This window comes from Trichoderma camerunense, assembly GCF_050948025.1.
Source record: "Trichoderma camerunense strain CBS 138272 chromosome Unknown V8C40scaffold_6, whole genome shotgun sequence".
Taxonomy (NCBI): Eukaryota; Fungi; Ascomycota; class Sordariomycetes; order Hypocreales; family Hypocreaceae; genus Trichoderma; species Trichoderma camerunense.
In genome coordinates, this window is record NW_028145364.1 from 1,058,538 (window position 1) to 1,076,871 (window position 18,334).

Sequence of the window (18,334 nt, forward strand, 5' to 3'; positions counted from 1 at the left end):
AAATAAGAGACAAATGACTGTTTCGTTCATGATTCATTCTCGTATTGCTCCAGAAAATTAGATAGGAAGTAAAAATACATTAATGCCAAGGTCTCCAGACAGCCAACGGATGTAACATGATGACTACATCCTGTCATATCTCAACAACACATGAGCCAGCCACTTTCGGTAGCGGCGTTCAAAGACACATATCAGCATGAATAGCTTCGGCCTCATCTGCCATGGATATTGTAATTAGTCAAACGGTTATGAGAACCTTGTCTAAGCTTAGAGAGTGAAATAACTCACATAGAGACTCCTGGCATGTCCGCTGAATACACATATTGAGCAGCGATATAAACTCTTGATTCTTGCAAACGCATTCAAGGTTCGCATCAGGGCACTGCTTCTCTAAAGCTGGATGATAGCATATTGTAAAGCAAGTTTTTCCATCCATAGCGGTGACGGTGCAGATGAGAGTAAGCACTGCGATATGCAGAGCGGAGACAAGTCCCTTCATTGGCGAGAGTACGAGATATGATGCAAGAAGTCAAATCACTGCGAAGCAACGGACAGATTTGAACAACCAGAGACAAACTTGATGTTCCAGCCTGCTTTCTCTCTCAATATGGGAGCCTGTGATGCGATGAGAGTACGAGGTGCTTAGGCATTCTCAAATACGTCCAGTTCGCATAGACCTCTACCTATATAGTGAAAGGCTACATTGCGCACGCACTAAGTTGCCCGAATCAACGGTTCAACTAACGAGCCGAAAAGGCTTAAAAACGCATTCCAAAGCATCTAATAGGATAAAGGAGCCAGTGGCCATTAGACATTGATGTCTCACATCTGACCAAGGCTTAAAGCCCTTTGAATCAGTCTCCCTTGCGCCTTTATGCTTTCCATGGTATGCAACTGAGTCAACCATGCAGCTGACTCGAGGGAATAAAGCAAAGCCTTGCGTTCTGGGGTGGCTTAGCTTGAATTAGCTTGGATATTGGCATGATAAGCCAATTTTGATGCACCTGAAGATGGTGAAGAAGCAGATCATAGGAACGCAAGGCCGACTAGGCTGGGTTATGTAAGAAGTCGAGATTTCAGAATATCCTCCAATCTAGTGCAAAAGTCTTCCGATATACTGAATCACCAGGGACTCTCTTTCTGATCTAAACCCATCATTGAGTCTCTTCCAGTGATCTTGACCAGCTTCAAGGCTAGCCTGTTCGTGGCCTATGTCGAATTACCACGATGAAATGCCGGTAGCTTCAACGGAAAGCGCCGTGGGATATAGGCCAACATGTCTCAATGCCTCTACTTTTGAACAAAGAAGAGAGAAAAGGAAACTAATAGAAGATTGAGATGAGTTGGCTTCGGTGAACGGGGAGATATAGAATAACTATTAATAGGGCATCCACCAGGTAAATAAGGCTGCAGAAATGCCGAAGGGGGTTTAAATCGACTACATTGGCCAAGGGCCTCATGTTCAATTAGTGTGATTTGCCCGGCTGCAGTCAACATAGCCACCTTATTTAGAAGTCAACGTTGTATTTGCATTTAAACCCATGAGAAAAGCTTCGTCCGCGGTCGATTCGGTGATACAGGTGGTTACGGTGGTAAGGGGCTCATTTGATTGGCCGTTGTATCATGGCTTAGTCACACGTTGGTCTGACTCGAGTCACTTCAAGCGGCTAGATTGGCCTCGGATTTGGCTGGATTAGGCATTTGAACGGGGAGTTACTAATTTGGGTTATGTCATGGATGTCGACGACAAAACCTGCAACAGTCGTAATTGCACCAATAGAGTCTTATAATTCGACCGTGACTGGAGCACCGTTCGGACGAAGTGACGGGTCAGTGGAAAAGGAGGGAATACTCATCGACACCAGTATTCGCAATGGCTGTTCAGTGCTTTAAATAGATGTCGAAGTTTCTTATATTACTTCGTTGTGGAGGGCATTTTTATTGCGCTTTGTACCAGTGCTTTGAACTAGAGTGTCGCCCTGACTTCCAATCAACTTACGATTTTGATGTTATTGACACAGCTTTATTCTTATAACGAATATGCTTATTTTCATGTGACTAACTAGGGGTCGGAGCGTCTTATTTTTCCCGCTTCAACTCGCAAACAATTGCCCACGGAGTATGGTGGATTTCGGGGGGTTCACTTACACTTATAACCATTGGTTTGCTGCCTTTTATCCTCCAAAAAGCGGCCCGGGAGTATATCCGACTTCCGTAAGAATCGCGACCAAGGGCGGCAGAATTTATCCTGGCACCGCCACGGCACGAATTGGCAGCTAATCTGTTCTGGGACAGTGCTCGGAAATATGTACTAATGATTTGTCGTCAATCCGTAATCAGAAGTACGCGTATTCTAATTTGAGAACTGTGTAGAAACGGCTCTGTTGATGGGAAAAGTTGAAGTCAAGGTGAAAGGCTACGAGAAGAACAAGTTTTCACCCTCTCTAATTCTGTTTATGTGCTAAAAATTATAGTGGCAAAGCATCATTTTACTTAAAATCTCTTCCCGGAACAGTTCTCCGAAACTAGACATGAGCTAACAAACGCTATCTTTGACAAGCGGCTGCTCTCAACTCGTCGAAGGATTGACTTGTCAGAATAATAATGATTAAAGTTACCGAGTATGGAGTAGACTGAAACTCCCTCAAACTCACGCAGAGCTCAGCTAAACCCATTTCCTGAACCAAGGGGCGATTGGCTCTTTAAATAGTTGGAGAGAGGCTCTCTAAATGGTAATTGTCACGGAAAGTTCCGCAAGAGAAGTGCATCTGACGCCAAACTGCTTCTGATCTAACATGTCAGAGTACGCGTGTTCACTTTAATTTTCACCCAGAGACCGACATTTGTCTTCATCCTTGTTGATAACAGTAAGCTAGTGTTTGTGTAACTGCATATTCTTCGCCGCCTTCCATGGGAAGCGTACCCAGATGGGCCATAAATTACTCGATATGGATTCTTGACTACTGGTGTTGACAATCTTTACCCCGTTTCATGCAAATGCTGCAAAGATAGATGCATAATTTAACATTATCACACCCTGGCAAAAGCATTCTGCCGCCTATTTACTCCGAAGCTTGCCTCGCCAAGCCTTCTTCAAGCATCCACAACACCCATCCAACAAATTCGTATTGACGGACTAATTCCACACTTGCCATCATCTCTATCCTTATAGCCGCGTAAGCCAATTACAGTCAATGTACCCCCTGGCTCAGTTAGACATGTAGAACGTGAAACTTGGGTACCTCTTCTCCTTGGGAGGTTGTATTCTGCTTTTGTTCCTCCTCTGGCTACTCGCCAACTGTGACGTTTTGGGTCGTTCCCCTTTCCAATCCTTTCTATGTTCGATGTTCGAAAGCGGCTGGGTTTATACCCAAAGGCTGCTGTAAAAGTTTTAATTCTTTTGTTTGTGGTTGCTTTTTTGTTTACAACCTATAGACTATGGCCCGACTTAGAACCTCGACGCCCTTTGGTCATCTTGGGGAATCAGGGGTCATTTGCTTCCTGGATAGAGCATCCCATCTTGAAGCTTATGGTCGAAGCCAAAGCCCATCATGAGGACTTAATGGAAAAACGCAGTGACAATATTACAAGCGCTGCTGCTAGGTATCGAGAGCAAAGAGGAAGACACCCGCCGCCAGGCTTCGACAAATGGGTCGCAGGCGCGCTCGAAAACAACGCAATCATTGTCGAAGACTTCTTCGATCGCATCTATACCGACTTGGCCCCCTTTTGGTCCCTTGACACAGAGACAATCGCCAAGCGAGCCAATTCTTGGTTCCACGTTGTCAAAGTGCGAAATGGAACGGCCGAAGGTGTAGGAGACGTCGAAGGGAGAGTGATCTGGCTGCAGCTCTGGACGGAACTCGTCAGTGAGTTTGCTGAACACTTGCCTGACGTCGACATGCCCATCAACTACATGGACGAATCTCGAATCCTCGTCCCTTTCGATGAAATCACAAAACTCCGACAAAAAGAACAAGAGAGCAGGAAAATCACTCCTACTAAAGAAGTTACCACCCAGTTCAAGGGCTTGAAGCGTATTGATGATGCCAAATTGGAGCCGTACGATCCTAAATGGCATTCATTTGACGATGCTTCATACTGGGACTTGTTCGTCAAGACGTGCGGCCCAGATACACCTGCTTACGGCGTCCAAAGTGTGACGGATTTTACCACCCCCGCGAGCATTCCTAACGAATGGAACCCATCATACTCTTACAAAGGCTTCGTTCGAAACTGGACAGCAGCCATGGATCCTTGCATACAGCCACACTTGCGCCAGTTACATGGTACCTTTGTCAAGCCCGTCAGCCTGTCCTCTACGGAGGAGCTGATTCCGTTGTTTGGCGGCTCGAAGCTTATGGCGAACAATGAGATCCTTATCCCGGGAGCAATGTACTTGGTCAACGACGAGTTCTACGCCGGAGGTGAAGACCATGGAGTCTCGTGGAAACACAAAAAAGACGGCATTGTCTGGCGAGGAGAAGCTTCCGGCGGTCGTGCTGGCGAAGATATGTGGCAACACTTCCACCGTCACAGGCTCATCCAAATGCTCAACGGCACAACTGTCAGCGAGATGGAGCACCGCAACGAACGATCTCCGACATTCGAAATGCCGTCGCGACGGCTCTATAACAGCGAGCATCTATCTCAGGGACAAGTTGGAGCCTGGCTCAACGAAAATGCCAATGCCGGCTTCGTCAAGCTTTGCCCTCCCGACGCATGCGCCTTTCTCGAGCCATACTATCACGAGGTAGAGCGCGTTCCCATGAAAGAACAATACGGCTACAAGTTTCTCCCCGATGTCGACGGCAATTCCTTCAGCGCTCGATATCGCGGCTTTCTGCGATCAACCAGCATGCCGCTCAAGGCGACGGTATACGCCGAGTGGCATGACGACCGACTTATTCCCTGGATGCACTTTGCGCCTTTCGACAACACGTTTCAAGATTTGTATTCGGTCCTCAACTTTTTCGCCGACGGTCCGAGGGGCAGAGGCGATGAAGCTGCTCGATTCATTGCGGAAACCGGCCAGGCCTGGGCAGAGAAGGTTCTCAGACGAGAGGATATGGCGTTGTATGTTTGGCGGCTGTTGCTGGAGTGGGCTCGCATCTGCGATGAAAACAGGGAAAAGCTTGGGTTTGTGGGTGACTTGGTTTAAATCTTTGCAGCGCGTTTTGAGGTATTGACATTTTGTATTATTTACTACCTAGGGTAATTGAGGGAATTGTGATATCAGGGACGTAATACTAGAGGGAGGCGTTTATTAGATAGTTTTGCACGTTTTTAGCATTGATGTCAATTCAGCACGCAGAGATGATTTACTTGGGTACGTGTATTTTTCACCTCCCCCAATGGCCTCTCTCCTTCTCTCTATCTAAGATATCTATCTCCTTTTTACTGCTAAGCGATGAATTGTCTGCAAAACTTTGGTTCTTTCTTTCGGATCTCATTGTCTCTTGCCTTGTCCTCGAGAGCGTCGATCAAAGCACCCAAAAAATGGCAGTTACTACGGCCTCTGTTTGTTTTGAGCCTCAGCAAGTCACATCCCCCCAGATACAGCTTTCGCCTACTCATAATCAAAGGCGAGCCTCCGTTCTGATCGTTATTATCTCTCTACCTTGATACCAGCAACCGCAATTCCTTTTGATTTCTCATTTTCAGGCTCTTAGTCAACACTTATTTAACGGACTAGAGGGTTTGCCATTCGCTCTCTTCGGCAGCCTATAATTTGCACGGAATGTCAATCCTCCTTTGCTGCGGCTTCCGTCGTCCAGGCAGACAACCTGCAGGAGACGCTGACTTGGTTGAATCACCAGAGGAGCACCGTATGCGGTGGGGGCTCCCTGATATCCAACGCTGCTTCGATCAATCGCGTGAGTTCGTGGAAATGCCGATTCGGTCTCGAGATGCGTCGATGCTGCCAGCTGAGCTGCCCTCTGAAGACCCAACGGAGCTGGGACAGCTGGTGGTGGACGATTCTGATGGCGATGGAGAAGAAGAAAATCCTTTGACAAAGACAAGCAGTGCCTTGAATATCGTTCGAACCAAGTTGATACGTCACATCTCTCATGAGAACGAGCCAAACCGCCGGTCTCGAGCATCTGCGGGCCACAGCCAAGAAGAGGTTGCTCGAAGGGCCGAGCTCAGGCGATTTCGGCATCAGAGGATCCAAGAAGAGCTCAAGAACGAAGAAAGCAAAGCCGAGTCAAGCAGCACGTCTCACCGCAGCACTCGCTATCTTTCCCCCCTTATTGACGCTGGGCAATCGAGAGTTGGTCCCAGGGATGCCTTGGAGTTTACAGTTGCAGACGCGCATCTGAATACAACACAACCGGCTCCGACACAAGATGCGCAATCTACCGAGACTCACCATAAAGAAGCATGTGACTCCTCGCAAGATCAAGGCGGGGTGTTGAAACCTCCTGTTACACTGGCATTATCTGGCGTGGAGAGCTGGGATCAAGCTCACCCTTTACGGCCACCCAGTACACACAGCTCTACATCACAAAAGTTGACAGGATGCTCGGTCAATGTGCCTCGTCTAGGACGCTTTTTGGGTGCGGATAACGAGTTCGATATTCGCCATGGTGCTCATGCTTGGGAGGAACAGTCTGCTCTTGGCATCTGGCTTGCTGCCCAGGGTTTGCAATCACGAAGCAGCTCCGTCCGCCCCGGAGGCAGCGAAACGAATGATAGGAATCTTGGGAATCAAGTTTCCTCACCCCAGGAAGACTTTGGCGGGATCGATAGTACCGTAGAGGCTCTATTTCCGACTCGTTGTCGAGTCACTGATGCGGAAGAGCTTCACGATCGAAAGAATTCGTTCGAGAGTGTATCATTCGAATCAAGCTTGTCCAATAACCGTGTGCAAAGCGAGGCTAATGCTACCTTGCTTGGCCGGAATCTGCTCTTGAAGCCTGATACCTTGGATATTGCTATATCAAGACCCGTTGACCCCAGCTCTTCCGACTATCCTTCGGTTCTTCCCAGCTTCCAGCCCAGCCCGGATCGGTCTCAATCCAATTTACATCATCTTAGTGCAGAGGATTTAGAAAGCCTTGAGCTTTCGCCCTTTAGCTGTGAGTGTATTCTCTACCTTGTTTCATTTCTCCATCGTGTGCTGTACATTATTAATGAAGGACATCAAAGGGAGAGGCAACTTCTCTGTCATTAGAAGCAACCATGCATCCGAAGGAATGAGCTCATATGCCACAGCGGAAGAGAACATCCTGTGCTCCGATAATGATGCTAGCACTACTCAGATCAATTGTCCTACAGCACAGGCTTCTGTCGATGGACCATCTTTAGTCTACTCTAGTGCTGTGAGGATTCGGCAACGAGACGTCAAGATGCAGACGATTGGGACAAGGCTTGGTGACGCTCTGTCTCGTAAGAAGCCATCCTTGAACTTCGGCAGCCGCTTCAAGGAAGAGTTTCATCAAGGTTCTATTGGCTCGAGCCGCCGATCATTCATCGCAAAAATGAATCTTTCCGTCCCAAGGAGATCGAAATTCAGCTCCAATAGCCTTGGTACGACGCAAAGTAGACACTACTCAACTGAAAGAAGCTCATTGGCTCTTGGACGCGAGGAATCGAATGTTTTGCGACTGGAGACTCCTACTGGTGGATCTTCGCCTTTTAATAAACAAGAAGCTTCTTTCTCGCCGATTGACTTGAGCCCGACCACACTTGCTCGCGTACATGATTACCAGAACTCATTCGTATCACGGCAGTCAGGAGGTTTTGACACCTCTAGACTCACACCACACTCAGAGCTCTTATTGGACGAAGCTCAAAGTCCTTCACGTCGAATTCTCCAACAATGGACGAACAATCTCCAAGGCACATTTTCGCCCAACTCTACCCCAAAACCCGGCCAACCATCCAAGACCGCTAAACGACTGACCAAGATACCCCCCCTACAGCCACACACCCTCCAAGCTTGTGAAGAAAGAATGAGGAACGCCAATCTCCATCAACAACAGATAGATGGAGACAGGAATTTGGCTGATAATGGTTCCCTTTCGGAGCCAACATCACGCTTTCGAGCTGGCAAGATCGGAAAGGCTGTGAAGTCTGGGTTGAAGAAGCTTTTGCCTTCCCACGACAATGAGAATCAAGCTCAATTTTTTCAAATTCCAGAAAACCAGCGAGGATATGATGAAAATGAAAAGCGCTTAGGGCACAAGACCGTGAGAATGGATACGCCAACTATCATAAGTGAGCACCAAAACTTTGCATCAAAAGGGGCGGTTGAATATGGCACCACATTTTCAAAGCAGTACCTACCTGCTGAATTAGCCCACCGGCCACCTGTGGTGAAGCTTGAAAATGCCATTGATCTTGAATATTCGAAAGAAGCTGGCGGGGTTGCTACGGAACTGGAGGCGCAGAAGCCAGTTGACGAGTCCAGCCAGAGTCACCACGAAATAGATGAATTGATGAAAAGCGTCCCTATACAACCATGGAGAAGGCTGTCATTCGAGGAAGAAAAAGATAGCAACCCCGAAGGGACTGATTCAACATCGGCCTCCAGCGAGATGCGGGCTCTTCGACATTGGAAATCAGCATTGGATGTACCGACAAACAGGAAGCCGTCTTTAGCCTGCACTGGCCAATCCATGGCACAATCTCTTAGCTTGGGCAATCTTAGAGCTTAGCAGGAAACGGACAGCACGAGTACAAATTCTACACGGGGAAGTCAGGTTCAGAGCGTGATTGCGGTTTCTGTTACCCTGATTTGAAGTATATTAGCAAGAATACTATGAAGAGATGGATATGCGCTATCACATTGATTGGCACGAGACTCTTCTTGAACTGCATGCAGCAGATGAAAAAAAGAAAATGGCCTAGAATATGTTAAAGACCGCTTGTATAATATCACTAGCTAGCCTTGGTCAACTATTGAGAACATACCATAGACCGTCATATGTCGCACTCTACCACAGTCAAGTACTTTGCGATGCTTAGTCCTCCCAACAGATTCCCAGATGACATCAATAGGCTCAATGCCTTGTCATTCATTTACCACATGCTTTAATCTAGAGGCACAAATAAACGATTGCGCTGGCGTTCTTTTTTTTTTTTTTTTTTTTTTTTTTTGGAGGAGAAACCATGATATATTCGCCATGTAATAACATTTGTTTGTAGAAGACCTCTAAGTGAATAACACTCGCCACCTACGATGTATGAGTTGAAGATTATCCTTGCACTGCTCCACTGATTATTCTAGTATAACTTTGGTTCGTATTATTTTGGCATAATCGGATGTTTTCCTTCGAGTTGCGGACCAGCATATAAATATACAACAGTAGCCGCCGCGTTGTCGTGCGCGAGTATAGAGCAGTCTCGGTGGTGAAAGGAGTTTTGTTGGCTCGATGTCGCGTGTCTCATCACGTCTCCAGGTTGATTTGCTTGCCGAATCTTGCATAAAGCTCGACCTTGAGCTGTGACATCTCGTCTTCGATGGTGCCAAGCTTCTCCTCCAGCTTTTCGGTCTCTTCATCTATTCTCGTTGTTGCGGTGCTAAGCATCTCTTGTGCTTGTTCAAGGGGGAGGTGGAAAAAGGCGTCGCCGATTTTGTATCTAGGGAAACCACAGGTCAGCCAAGCCATGCCTGCATTCACATCGTCATTATCAAAGCGCACTGTATCTTTTCATCCTCGTCTGCAAGCTCGAGTTCGGTGGAGATGTCATCCAGCTCTTCTTTTTCTTTCTGCAGCGCAATTGTCAGCCATGTCCCCGTGTGTTGCATTCCGTGTTCCATACGCTCTTGAGCTGCAGCTCCTCCTTCAAGGCAAGCTCTCGCTGGTGTAGCCGACTGAACCTGTTGATCTTGTCCTGGTCTTCTCGTCGAACCTCGACCTCGTCTGCGGCTTCGTCCTCCTTGGAGAGCTAAAACAGAGCTGTAAGTCGTGGCGCGTTGCATAGAAGAATCATTCGACATACCATGCGGCGCTGCATTATTGAAGCCATGGTTGCAATGATGTCGAGACCGGTCTCGATTCTCTCTGATAGACTGCCTTATACAGGTCAAAGCAACGATTATCTGGTACGAAACTGGCCCTGAGGAAATGGTGGGGTATGAAACTATGGTGGGGTCACTGTGTGTAATTTACAGTGCTTGTACCAAATATGCACCGTATGTCCAATTGGAAAGTAAGTGCCGGAACACCAGTCACTAACGGATTTGGGAGACGCGCTGTTGAGACAACAATCATGACATCTGCATCTGCATAGCGAGGCGCCAAAAAGCGAAACCAGACGGCCACCATGGTGGCGGGCAAAAAGCCTTACCCCAAGGCTACCTTGAAGAAGATTGTCAAGGCGCATGCGGGCATGAGCATTAGAAAAAACACCGATATCACGGTATGGTCCTGGGTGACGCGTTTCCCATTAGTAGATGCGGCACTAACAACATCACTAGATCTATCTCAACTACGTTTTGTTTATGAACAGGTGTGTCTTTATTTTGGACAGTTGGCAGCTACAGAGCGAGCCTGTAATTGAGGTTCGAAGGTTGACATTGTCGCACAGATTAGTCAAAGAGGCCGCCATTCATGCAAAACAGTCGGGAGAACGTGGATTAACTGCTCGGAGCGTGAGAAAGGCAACTCGAGTATGCTTCCTGAAATCCATGACTGAAAGCTACACACACTACACAGACTAATACGACGAATAGGATGCTTTGGCCAAGTTCAAAGGCTGACCTTGGTTCCCTATGAAAAGAATCATGGGGCATGGCTGCTTTGCGATTGAGATGCTTTGTGGCTGAAGCTTGGCTTCTACATGTTACAATGGCTGCAGATGCCGATGTCTCATGGGAAAGCTTAGGTGGGCCATGGTAAGCCTCAAAGAATCAGCCCCTTTTGCCAAAACCCGGGTCCGTAATGAAACGGCGTGCTCTCTATCTTGAGGCTACCGGCTGTAGAGAGACGGAACCTTACCATGAGGCTCTAATCCATGCACATGGGATACGATTTTGATGAAGAATTGTGACGGAAAACTGCTGGTAAAACATTGTACATACCTATAATAGAGGCTGAAAGTAGCAGCGATAGGACATCTTTAGTGATATAACAAATGGAAAGACAACTGAACCCAAGGCTGTGACAATTCAGGAGTCGGGCCCAACTACACTCTGGCTACATGCACCTATGGAGTCACTGGTGCGGAATGGTGCCTCATATCCCGCCGTGTTTACTTGGTTGACCCGACAATTGGAGAGCACGTGAGGATGCATTGAGCGAGAGAACGTCAACAAACAGGCTCCGTTTGCTGCCTATTCCTGTGCGACAATGGGCAATTGAGCTGTGCCAGTAGGCATTGGCAGTATTTAGCAGCACTGGCAACGCTGGACCGCCTGTTTGTATCAAGTGAGGCTTGAATTGCAGCCTGAGCCCTTCTGTTTGATTCTAGAAGAGCAACGTCCCGCACTGCCAATTCGGGGGGACAGACACAGTGACAGCTGCCGGCTGCACAGGGGGGGGGGGGGGGGGGGGTGCCTCTAGGCTCTAAAAGCTTCACTACGCCTTCAGCCTGGCCACGCCTTGGTACCTTAAAAGTCCAGTGCTAAAAAAACGACAACCCGACACAAACAAAACCTCCTCCACACCTCATTACTTTCCCCCCTCAAGAATCCTCCATCTCCAAATTCTGCACAGTTACTTGACATTGTTTCCGTGCCGCCCAATTCCATCCCCTAAGACTTGAACGCTGCGTTTTGAACCCCGCGTTCGCATCGTATTACTACCGTCCACCAGCCTTGCGCGCATCAACGCTTAGTGGACAAGCACACACGACACAAACCCACGATTGTCGTATTGACGTTGCGAGCACCTTTTTGCCATCGTCTTTACGCCCTCCCTTCAACATGGCTGCTCCAGCTCCCCAAGCCGCCGTCTCCAAATCGGCCAAAAAGAAGGCCACCAAGGTTCAGGCCCGTACCGAGTCCCCGGCTCCCAGCACCGAGTCTGCCCCCACCGACAAGGTAGCTGAGGCTCAGGACGATGCCTTCGAAAGCCCTTACATCAAGGAGCTGCAAAAGTAAGACATTGCGGGCCACTTGCGAGCTTGCCCTCCCCCTCCCCCCCCAATACCACGAATGCGGCTGCTGACAAGATGGCACAGGAACATTCGCAACACGGCCAAGAAGCTGGTAGGTCCCCACTCTGCGTCATACCCTGGCCACAGTTGAGCATTATGGAACTGACCTTTCATTTTTGTTTAGACCAACGCCTCCAAGACTGATTCGCTTCTCGCCCAACACCCCGGCAAATCTCTCGATGAACTCGTCGCCGAAAAGATCCTCAATACCGACCAAAAGACCCAGATTCAGAAGAAGCCTGCTCTCCAGGCTGCCCTGGTCCAGTATGAGGAGCAGCTTGCTCAATATCAGAAAATCCACGAGCAGTACCAGACACGAGCGGCGGCCGAAAAGGCAGAATGGGCCAAGTCTCTCGAGAAGACCAAGGAGGAGGCGATCAGTGAGGCCAAGGCTGATTCTGAGAGCTCTCTCAAGTCCAAGCTTCTTGTTCTGTCACAATTCTTGCGTCTGGCAGCCTACCGCCGTGAGGAATCTCAGGAGCCGGACTCGGATGAGAGCCAAGCCATTGAGGGTGTGCTGCTTGCCATTTATTCTGGAGATGATAATGCCGTCACGGCTATGCAGAAGCTGATTGAGGGATCTGACGACCAAATCTTCAGCGTCCCTGGAGAGCAGCTCCAAACAACTTGTATGTGGAACGACAAAAGATGGGTGTTACTGGAATCTGCTACTAACTACAACAGATGCCTCCGTCAAGTCATTGGCAGAAAACTACAACGCCCCAGCCTATACTGAGGCTGCAGCTGAAGGACAGCCAGCAGCCGAGATTGTGTCCGACCCGACCATTGCGAATGAGGCCGCAACTGAGATTGCAGCTGGAGACGGCATCCTGGCCAACGGCCATGGGCATGTGGAACCCGAGCCTGCTTCCAACGGTCTTGCTAATGCCAACGTTGCGGATGAGGCTGCCAATGCAGTTGCTGAGAGCCACTGGGATACCAGCAACCACGACATCTCCCTTTCCCAGGAGTGGGTTGATGTAGGAGCCATCCCAGCCGAGACAACTGAGCCTGAGCCTGAGGCTAGCGCAGAGGTCGCTACCCCTGATGCTAAGAAGCAATCTTGGGCTGACGACCACCCTGATCCCGTCGCTGAGGTACGTGTTTGACATCATTCTGACTCCTCTTGCCTTTTAAAGCAAATCTAACTGACGCACTCCACTCTAGGCTCCATCTGCACCAGCCGATGCCAACGATGGATTCCACCAAGTCCAGCGCAACCGGGGACGACAGGACCGTGAGGGCAGCGGAGGACGTGGACGCGGCCGTGGTGACTGGCGCGGCCGAGGTGGCTTCCGAGGAGATGGCCGTGGACGTGGCCGCGGACGCGGTGATCGAGGTGGTGACCGTGGCGGAGTTCCTTTCCGTGGACCTCGCCGTAACGAGTCGTAGAGCTCCGGCTCACGGTTCGTGGGTAAGTTCTGATCTCTTGCTTCTCTGCACACCCGTTGGAGGTGATTTGTACATTACGACATGATGGCGTTACCTGGTTTCTCCGGCCGTGTTGGCGGAGCTGAGTTAAGGCGACTTTTAGGCATTGCATTGGAACTTGTCAAAAAGGCAGGTCTCGGGTTCTTTTTGGCGGAAGGGGATGGTTGGGGCGGCTTCTTTCAATAAGCACCTTTGTAAATCCCTCATGGCTCTTAGGAAGTGCAGCATCTTTGAAGCAGGCTACTGGTATTCATAAGTAGTAGAAAACTATATAACAAAAAGTTTGCCCACGAAACATTGTTGCTGCTCTAATTGTCTACATGCTTTCTTCCCCAGCTTTTCTTTGTTATTATTAGCACAAGTGCCCAATTAATTGAACGTGTTTTATTTGACAGGACCCCTCCATTTTGAGTGCCGACACTTACCGTGATCGGGCGCGTTAGTACAAAATAGGCAGTACCTTAATATTGTACGCCACCTGGCCTTATCCGCTATCAGCCTCGCAGATGTTCGACCGGCCTAATTGAGCAGCCTCTCAGCTGCCGTCATTGAAACTTGTCCTCTTCTCACGGCCAAGTCTTTGAAACCCGCTAGGGTGTCAGTTGAGGCCACATTTGCGGTCCGAAGCATTCTTTTCTAAGCTGGAAAGCTCTTTGTTATAAAGTCCGACTGGATTTCCGCTCCTTGACTCTCCTGCAGTCCTGAGGGCTTGTATCTCTGCTGGGCCTGGACGGCTGTTTCGCTATCCAGGTTTCGCTGTTTCGGACAGCGTCTTCTTTCAAGGCCAGCGAATTACACTTGCACACAACCACAAACATGACATCACAACGCCGTTCACCGTTACTGATGCTCCTAGGAGCCATCTTCTTTCTCTCCAGCAATGTCCTGGCCGCCGCAGCCGTTCTCGGAGTCGATCTGGGCACCGAGTACATCAAGGCTGCGCTGGTAAAGCCTGGCATCCCGCTTGAGATTGTGCTTACAAAAGACTCTCGACGAAAAGAAACCTCCGCCGTTGCTTTCAAGCCTTCAAAAGGCGCCGTAACTGAGGGCCAGTATCCCGAGCGCAACTATGGCGCTGACGCAATGGCCATTGCCGCACGATTCCCCGGCGAAGTATACCCGAATCTGAAGCCCCTCCTCGGACTCCCAGTAGGAGATGCGATTGTCCAAGAATATGCAGCCAGACATCCTGCGTTGAAGCTCCAGGCGCACGCCACAAGGGGGACCGCTGCGTTCAAGACGGAGACTTTGACTGCTGAGGAGGAGGCTTGGATGGTGGAGGAGCTTCTGGCCATGGAACTTCAAAGCATTCAGAAGAACGCAGAGGTTACTGCTGGCGGCGACTCTTCGATCCGCTCAATCGTTCTCACCGTACCGCCGTTCTATACCATTGAAGAGAAGCGAGCCCTGCAAATGGCAGCGGAACTGGCTGGCTTCAAGGTTCTCAGCCTGGTTAGCGAAGGTCTGGCCGTGGGTCTCAACTACGCCACCAGTCGCCAATTCCCCAATATCAACGAAGGCGCCAAACCGGAATATCATCTGGTCTTTGACATGGGAGCGGGATCGACTACCGCCACTGTAATGAGATTTCAGAGCCGTACCGTCAAGGACGTTGGCAAGTACAACAAGACGGTACAGGAGATCCAGGTCCTTGGCAGTGGCTGGGACAGGACCCTTGGTGGAGATTCTCTCAACTCATTGATTGTTGATGACATGATTTCTCAGTTTGTGGAATCCAAGGGCGCTCAAAAAATCTCGGCAACCGCTGAGCAAGTTAAATCTCATGGCCGTGCCGTTGCAAAGCTGAGCAAGGAAGCTGAGCGCCTTCGTCATGTTTTGAGCGCCAACCAGAACACCCAGGCCAGCTTTGAGGGGCTGTACGATGATGTCGACTTCAAATACAAGATTTCTCGACCTGATTTTGAGGCTATGGCGGAGGGCCATGTGGAGCGAGTTGCCGCTGCTATTAAGGAGGCTCTGAAAGCAGCTAACCTCGAAATTGGCGATCTCACGTCTGTCATCCTTCATGGCGGTGCAACTCGTACTCCATTTGTACAAAAGGCACTTGAGAAGGCCCTTGGCTCTGGAGACAAAATTCGATCAAACGTAAACTCTGATGAGGCTGCCGTATTCGGTGCGGCTTTCCGAGCTGCCGAGCTCAGCCCAAGCTTCCGCGTGAAGGAAATTAGGATCTCAGAGGGTGCCCAGTACCCAGCCGGCATTGCCTGGAAAGCAGCCAATGGCAAAGTCCAACGCCAGAGACTCTGGACGGCCCCTTCACCTCTCGGTGGCCCGGCCAAGGAGATCACCTTCACTGAGCAAGAGGACTTTTCTGGTTCATTTTATCAGCAAGTCGATACCGAGGACAAAATTGTCAAGACTTTCTCGACCAAGAACCTAACTGCAACTGTCGCGGCTCTCAAGGAAAAGTATCCCACGTGCGCCGACACCGGCGTTCAGTTCAAGGCTGCAGTCAAGCTTCGTACTGAGAACGGCGAAGTCGAGATCGTCAAGGCTGTAGTCGAATGTGAGGCTGAAGTGACTGAGAAAGAGGGCTTCGTTGACGGCGTTAAGAATCTTTTTGGTTTCGGTAAGAAGGACCAGAAGCCCCTTGGCGAAGGAGACAAGGACAATGCCGATGCATCAGAAGATGCCGAAGCCAAAGCTGAAGAGGCCAGCTCTGATGCCAAGTCGGCTTCTACCAGCAGCACCAAATCCGGAGAGGCAGCTCAGTCCACAGATGCCGCAAAGGAGGAAGTCAAGAAAAAGCAGATTGTTTCCATTCCTGTTGACATTACACTGGAGAAGGCCGGAATCCCACAGCTGACCAAGGCTGAGTGGACCAAGGCTAAGGATCGATTGAAGGCATTCGCAGCCTCTGACAAGGCAAGAGTGCAGCGTGAAGAGGCATTGAACCAGCTTGAAGCATACACATACAGGGTCCGCGATCTTGTCGACAACGAAGCCTTCATCTCGGCATCTACTGAGGAAGAGCGACAGACACTGGCCGAAAAGGCTAGCGAAGCCAGTGATTGGCTCTACGAGGAGGGAGATGCGGCCACGAAAGCTGACTTTGTTGCCAAGCTTAAGGTTCTCCAAGACCTAGTGGGGCCAATTCAGAGCCGCCTAGATGAGGCTGAACGGCGACCTGGCTTGATCACGGAATTGAGAAACATTCTCAACACTACAGATGTATTTATCAACACTGTACGTGCGCAAATCTCTGCGTACGACGAGTGGAAAGCCACAGCCTCCGCCAAAGAGGCCGAATCTGCGACTTCTAGTGCTGCTGCTGAAAAACCAAGCACCGGCTTTGAGGACCTAGAGGATGATGATGAAAGTTCCAAGGACGCAGAAGAGAAGCCCGCCAAAGAAGAGGTGGTGCCTCCGCTACACAACTCTGAGGAAATAGACGGCCTCGAGGTTCTCTACAAGGAGACACTGGATTGGCTTAACAAGCTCGAAGTTGAGCAGACGGATGTTCCTCTCACCCAGGATCCTGTCCTCAAGGTTAGCGAACTGGTTGCCAAACGTGATGCGCTCGACAAGGCCAGCTTGGACCTCGCACTGAAGAGCTACAACCAATATCAGAAGAACAAGCCCAAGAAGCCCACCAAGAGTAAGAAGGCGAAGAAGGACAAGACAAAGAGTGGTGAAAAGGCCACCCCCACCTTTGAGTTTCCTGAGGGAAGCACGCCTCTCTCTAGCGAGGAGCTGGAAGAGTTGGTCAAGCAGTATATGAAGGAGGAGGAGGATGCCCGCAGAAACGCGGAAGACACAGCGAAGCCGGAGCATGACGAGCTCTAGGCGGAAGGCGTTTTGATACACTGGGATTGAAGTAAATACTTGGGTCGTATGATATAAAAAAAAGTCAAAGTACCTATATAGATGCGGTATTCTGGATTTTGAATGATATAAATGCATGACAAGGACGTTTTTCTTCGGGCACATGTGACAGCTGACTTTCAATAGCCATTCGTATAGAAGCAAATGAGCTGCTAGGAGTGCTTAACATACAGACAAGATTCAGATTTCCCGTATCGATTCTCGCCGTAGTATAACCACCATAGAGGACCATCCACACATATTTCTCTATATATGATTGTAAATCATTATTTGGACGGATAGGCATAAGTTGAAGATTGTGCACACATAACTTTTCATGTTACTCACGGAGATCAGACTACATACACCAACCCGTCCCCTGAAGAGCTAAAATCAGCAAATACCCGACGTGTTTCGTCTGATTTGGTCTTCCTGATGTATATTTGAGGCGGCCATTGAAGGTCCATAGCCGTTATCCAGATTAAGCGATGGTTTGTTGGTTTTTATATGACATCCGGTGCATATTCTCAGAGAGAGAATAGTTAGAGTAGTTCCATCAGGGGTCTCCAAATAGGCATATATGCATTAAAAGAAAACTCATATTCAGAGGATAAGGGGCTCAATATATTCCCAGGCGGTGATAATGATAAGATAATACATTGGCCATATAGGTGCTCGCTTGGTGCGGCAGATGACAGGCGGGCAACGGCAGGCGGCAGTGAATCACACCCGACAGGAACCTTCCCCCGTTGCGAGACTACCCTCTACAAGTTTCATCCTGCATCTGTACAACATTGTGAGATTTGCTTCTTTTCTACCGCTTTCCTCCCCTTTAACTCCTTTGATTCTCCTTGAAATCTGGCGACGAACGGCGTCACCAAGCCAACATATCGCATATCAGATCCAGTTTCGTCCATCCGAATTTCCCTTCCTCCTTCGAAGCAAACAATTCGAAACAGAGAGGGGGAAT

At 49.3% G+C, this 18,334-nt stretch overlaps 6 protein-coding genes across 6 annotated transcripts; 5 read left to right on the plus strand and 1 right to left on the minus strand.

Moving 5' to 3' along the window:
• Positions 1 to 3,529: 3,529 nt before the first annotated feature.
• On the plus strand, positions 3,530 to 5,282 carry V8C40DRAFT_286407 (uncharacterized protein; the record flags this gene model as incomplete). Its single annotated transcript, XM_083222529.1, has 1 exon — positions 3,530 to 5,282. One exon carries the CDS (start codon positions 3,530 to 3,532, stop codon positions 5,159 to 5,161), a length of 1,632 nt encoding a protein of 543 aa, XP_083074936.1. The 3' UTR covers positions 5,162 to 5,282.
• A 608-nt stretch (positions 5,283 to 5,890) lies between these two features.
• V8C40DRAFT_286409 (uncharacterized protein) lies at positions 5,891 to 8,663 on the plus strand (the record flags this gene model as incomplete). Its single annotated transcript, XM_083222530.1, has 2 exons — positions 5,891 to 7,082; positions 7,153 to 8,663. The coding sequence occupies 2 exons, from the start codon at positions 5,891 to 5,893 to the stop codon at positions 8,661 to 8,663; spliced, it is 2,703 nt and encodes a 900-aa protein (XP_083074937.1).
• A 69-nt stretch (positions 8,664 to 8,732) lies between these two features.
• V8C40DRAFT_241154 (tubulin-binding prefolding complex subunit GIM3) lies at positions 8,733 to 10,036 on the minus strand. Its single transcript, XM_083214959.1, has 5 exons — positions 9,952 to 10,036; positions 9,772 to 9,897; positions 9,651 to 9,718; positions 8,920 to 9,588; positions 8,733 to 8,852 (listed from the first exon to the last, which is right to left on the minus strand). Exons 1-4 carry the CDS (start codon positions 9,976 to 9,978, stop codon positions 9,396 to 9,398), a joined length of 414 nt encoding a protein of 137 aa, XP_083074938.1. The 5' UTR covers positions 9,979 to 10,036; the 3' UTR covers positions 8,733 to 8,852; positions 8,920 to 9,395.
• A 189-nt stretch (positions 10,037 to 10,225) lies between these two features.
• Positions 10,226 to 11,141, plus strand: V8C40DRAFT_241157 (uncharacterized protein). The gene is made up of 4 exons (XM_083214960.1): positions 10,226 to 10,371; positions 10,430 to 10,461; positions 10,540 to 10,621; positions 10,685 to 11,141. The coding sequence occupies exons 1-4, from the start codon at positions 10,276 to 10,278 to the stop codon at positions 10,709 to 10,711; spliced, it is 237 nt and encodes a 78-aa protein (XP_083074939.1). The 5' UTR covers positions 10,226 to 10,275; the 3' UTR covers positions 10,712 to 11,141.
• A 435-nt stretch (positions 11,142 to 11,576) lies between these two features.
• V8C40DRAFT_241162 (uncharacterized protein) lies at positions 11,577 to 13,834 on the plus strand. Its single transcript, XM_083214961.1, has 5 exons — positions 11,577 to 12,048; positions 12,133 to 12,160; positions 12,233 to 12,737; positions 12,793 to 13,205; positions 13,276 to 13,834. Exons 1-5 carry the CDS (start codon positions 11,876 to 11,878, stop codon positions 13,498 to 13,500), a joined length of 1,344 nt encoding a protein of 447 aa, XP_083074940.1. The 5' UTR covers positions 11,577 to 11,875; the 3' UTR covers positions 13,501 to 13,834.
• Positions 13,835 to 14,075: 241 nt separating this feature from the next.
• V8C40DRAFT_241164 (Hsp70 family chaperone LHS1) lies at positions 14,076 to 17,480 on the plus strand. The gene has a single exon (XM_083214962.1). It carries the CDS (start codon positions 14,356 to 14,358, stop codon positions 17,344 to 17,346), a length of 2,991 nt encoding a protein of 996 aa, XP_083074941.1. The 5' UTR covers positions 14,076 to 14,355; the 3' UTR covers positions 17,347 to 17,480.
• Positions 17,481 to 18,334: the final 854 nt, after the last annotated feature.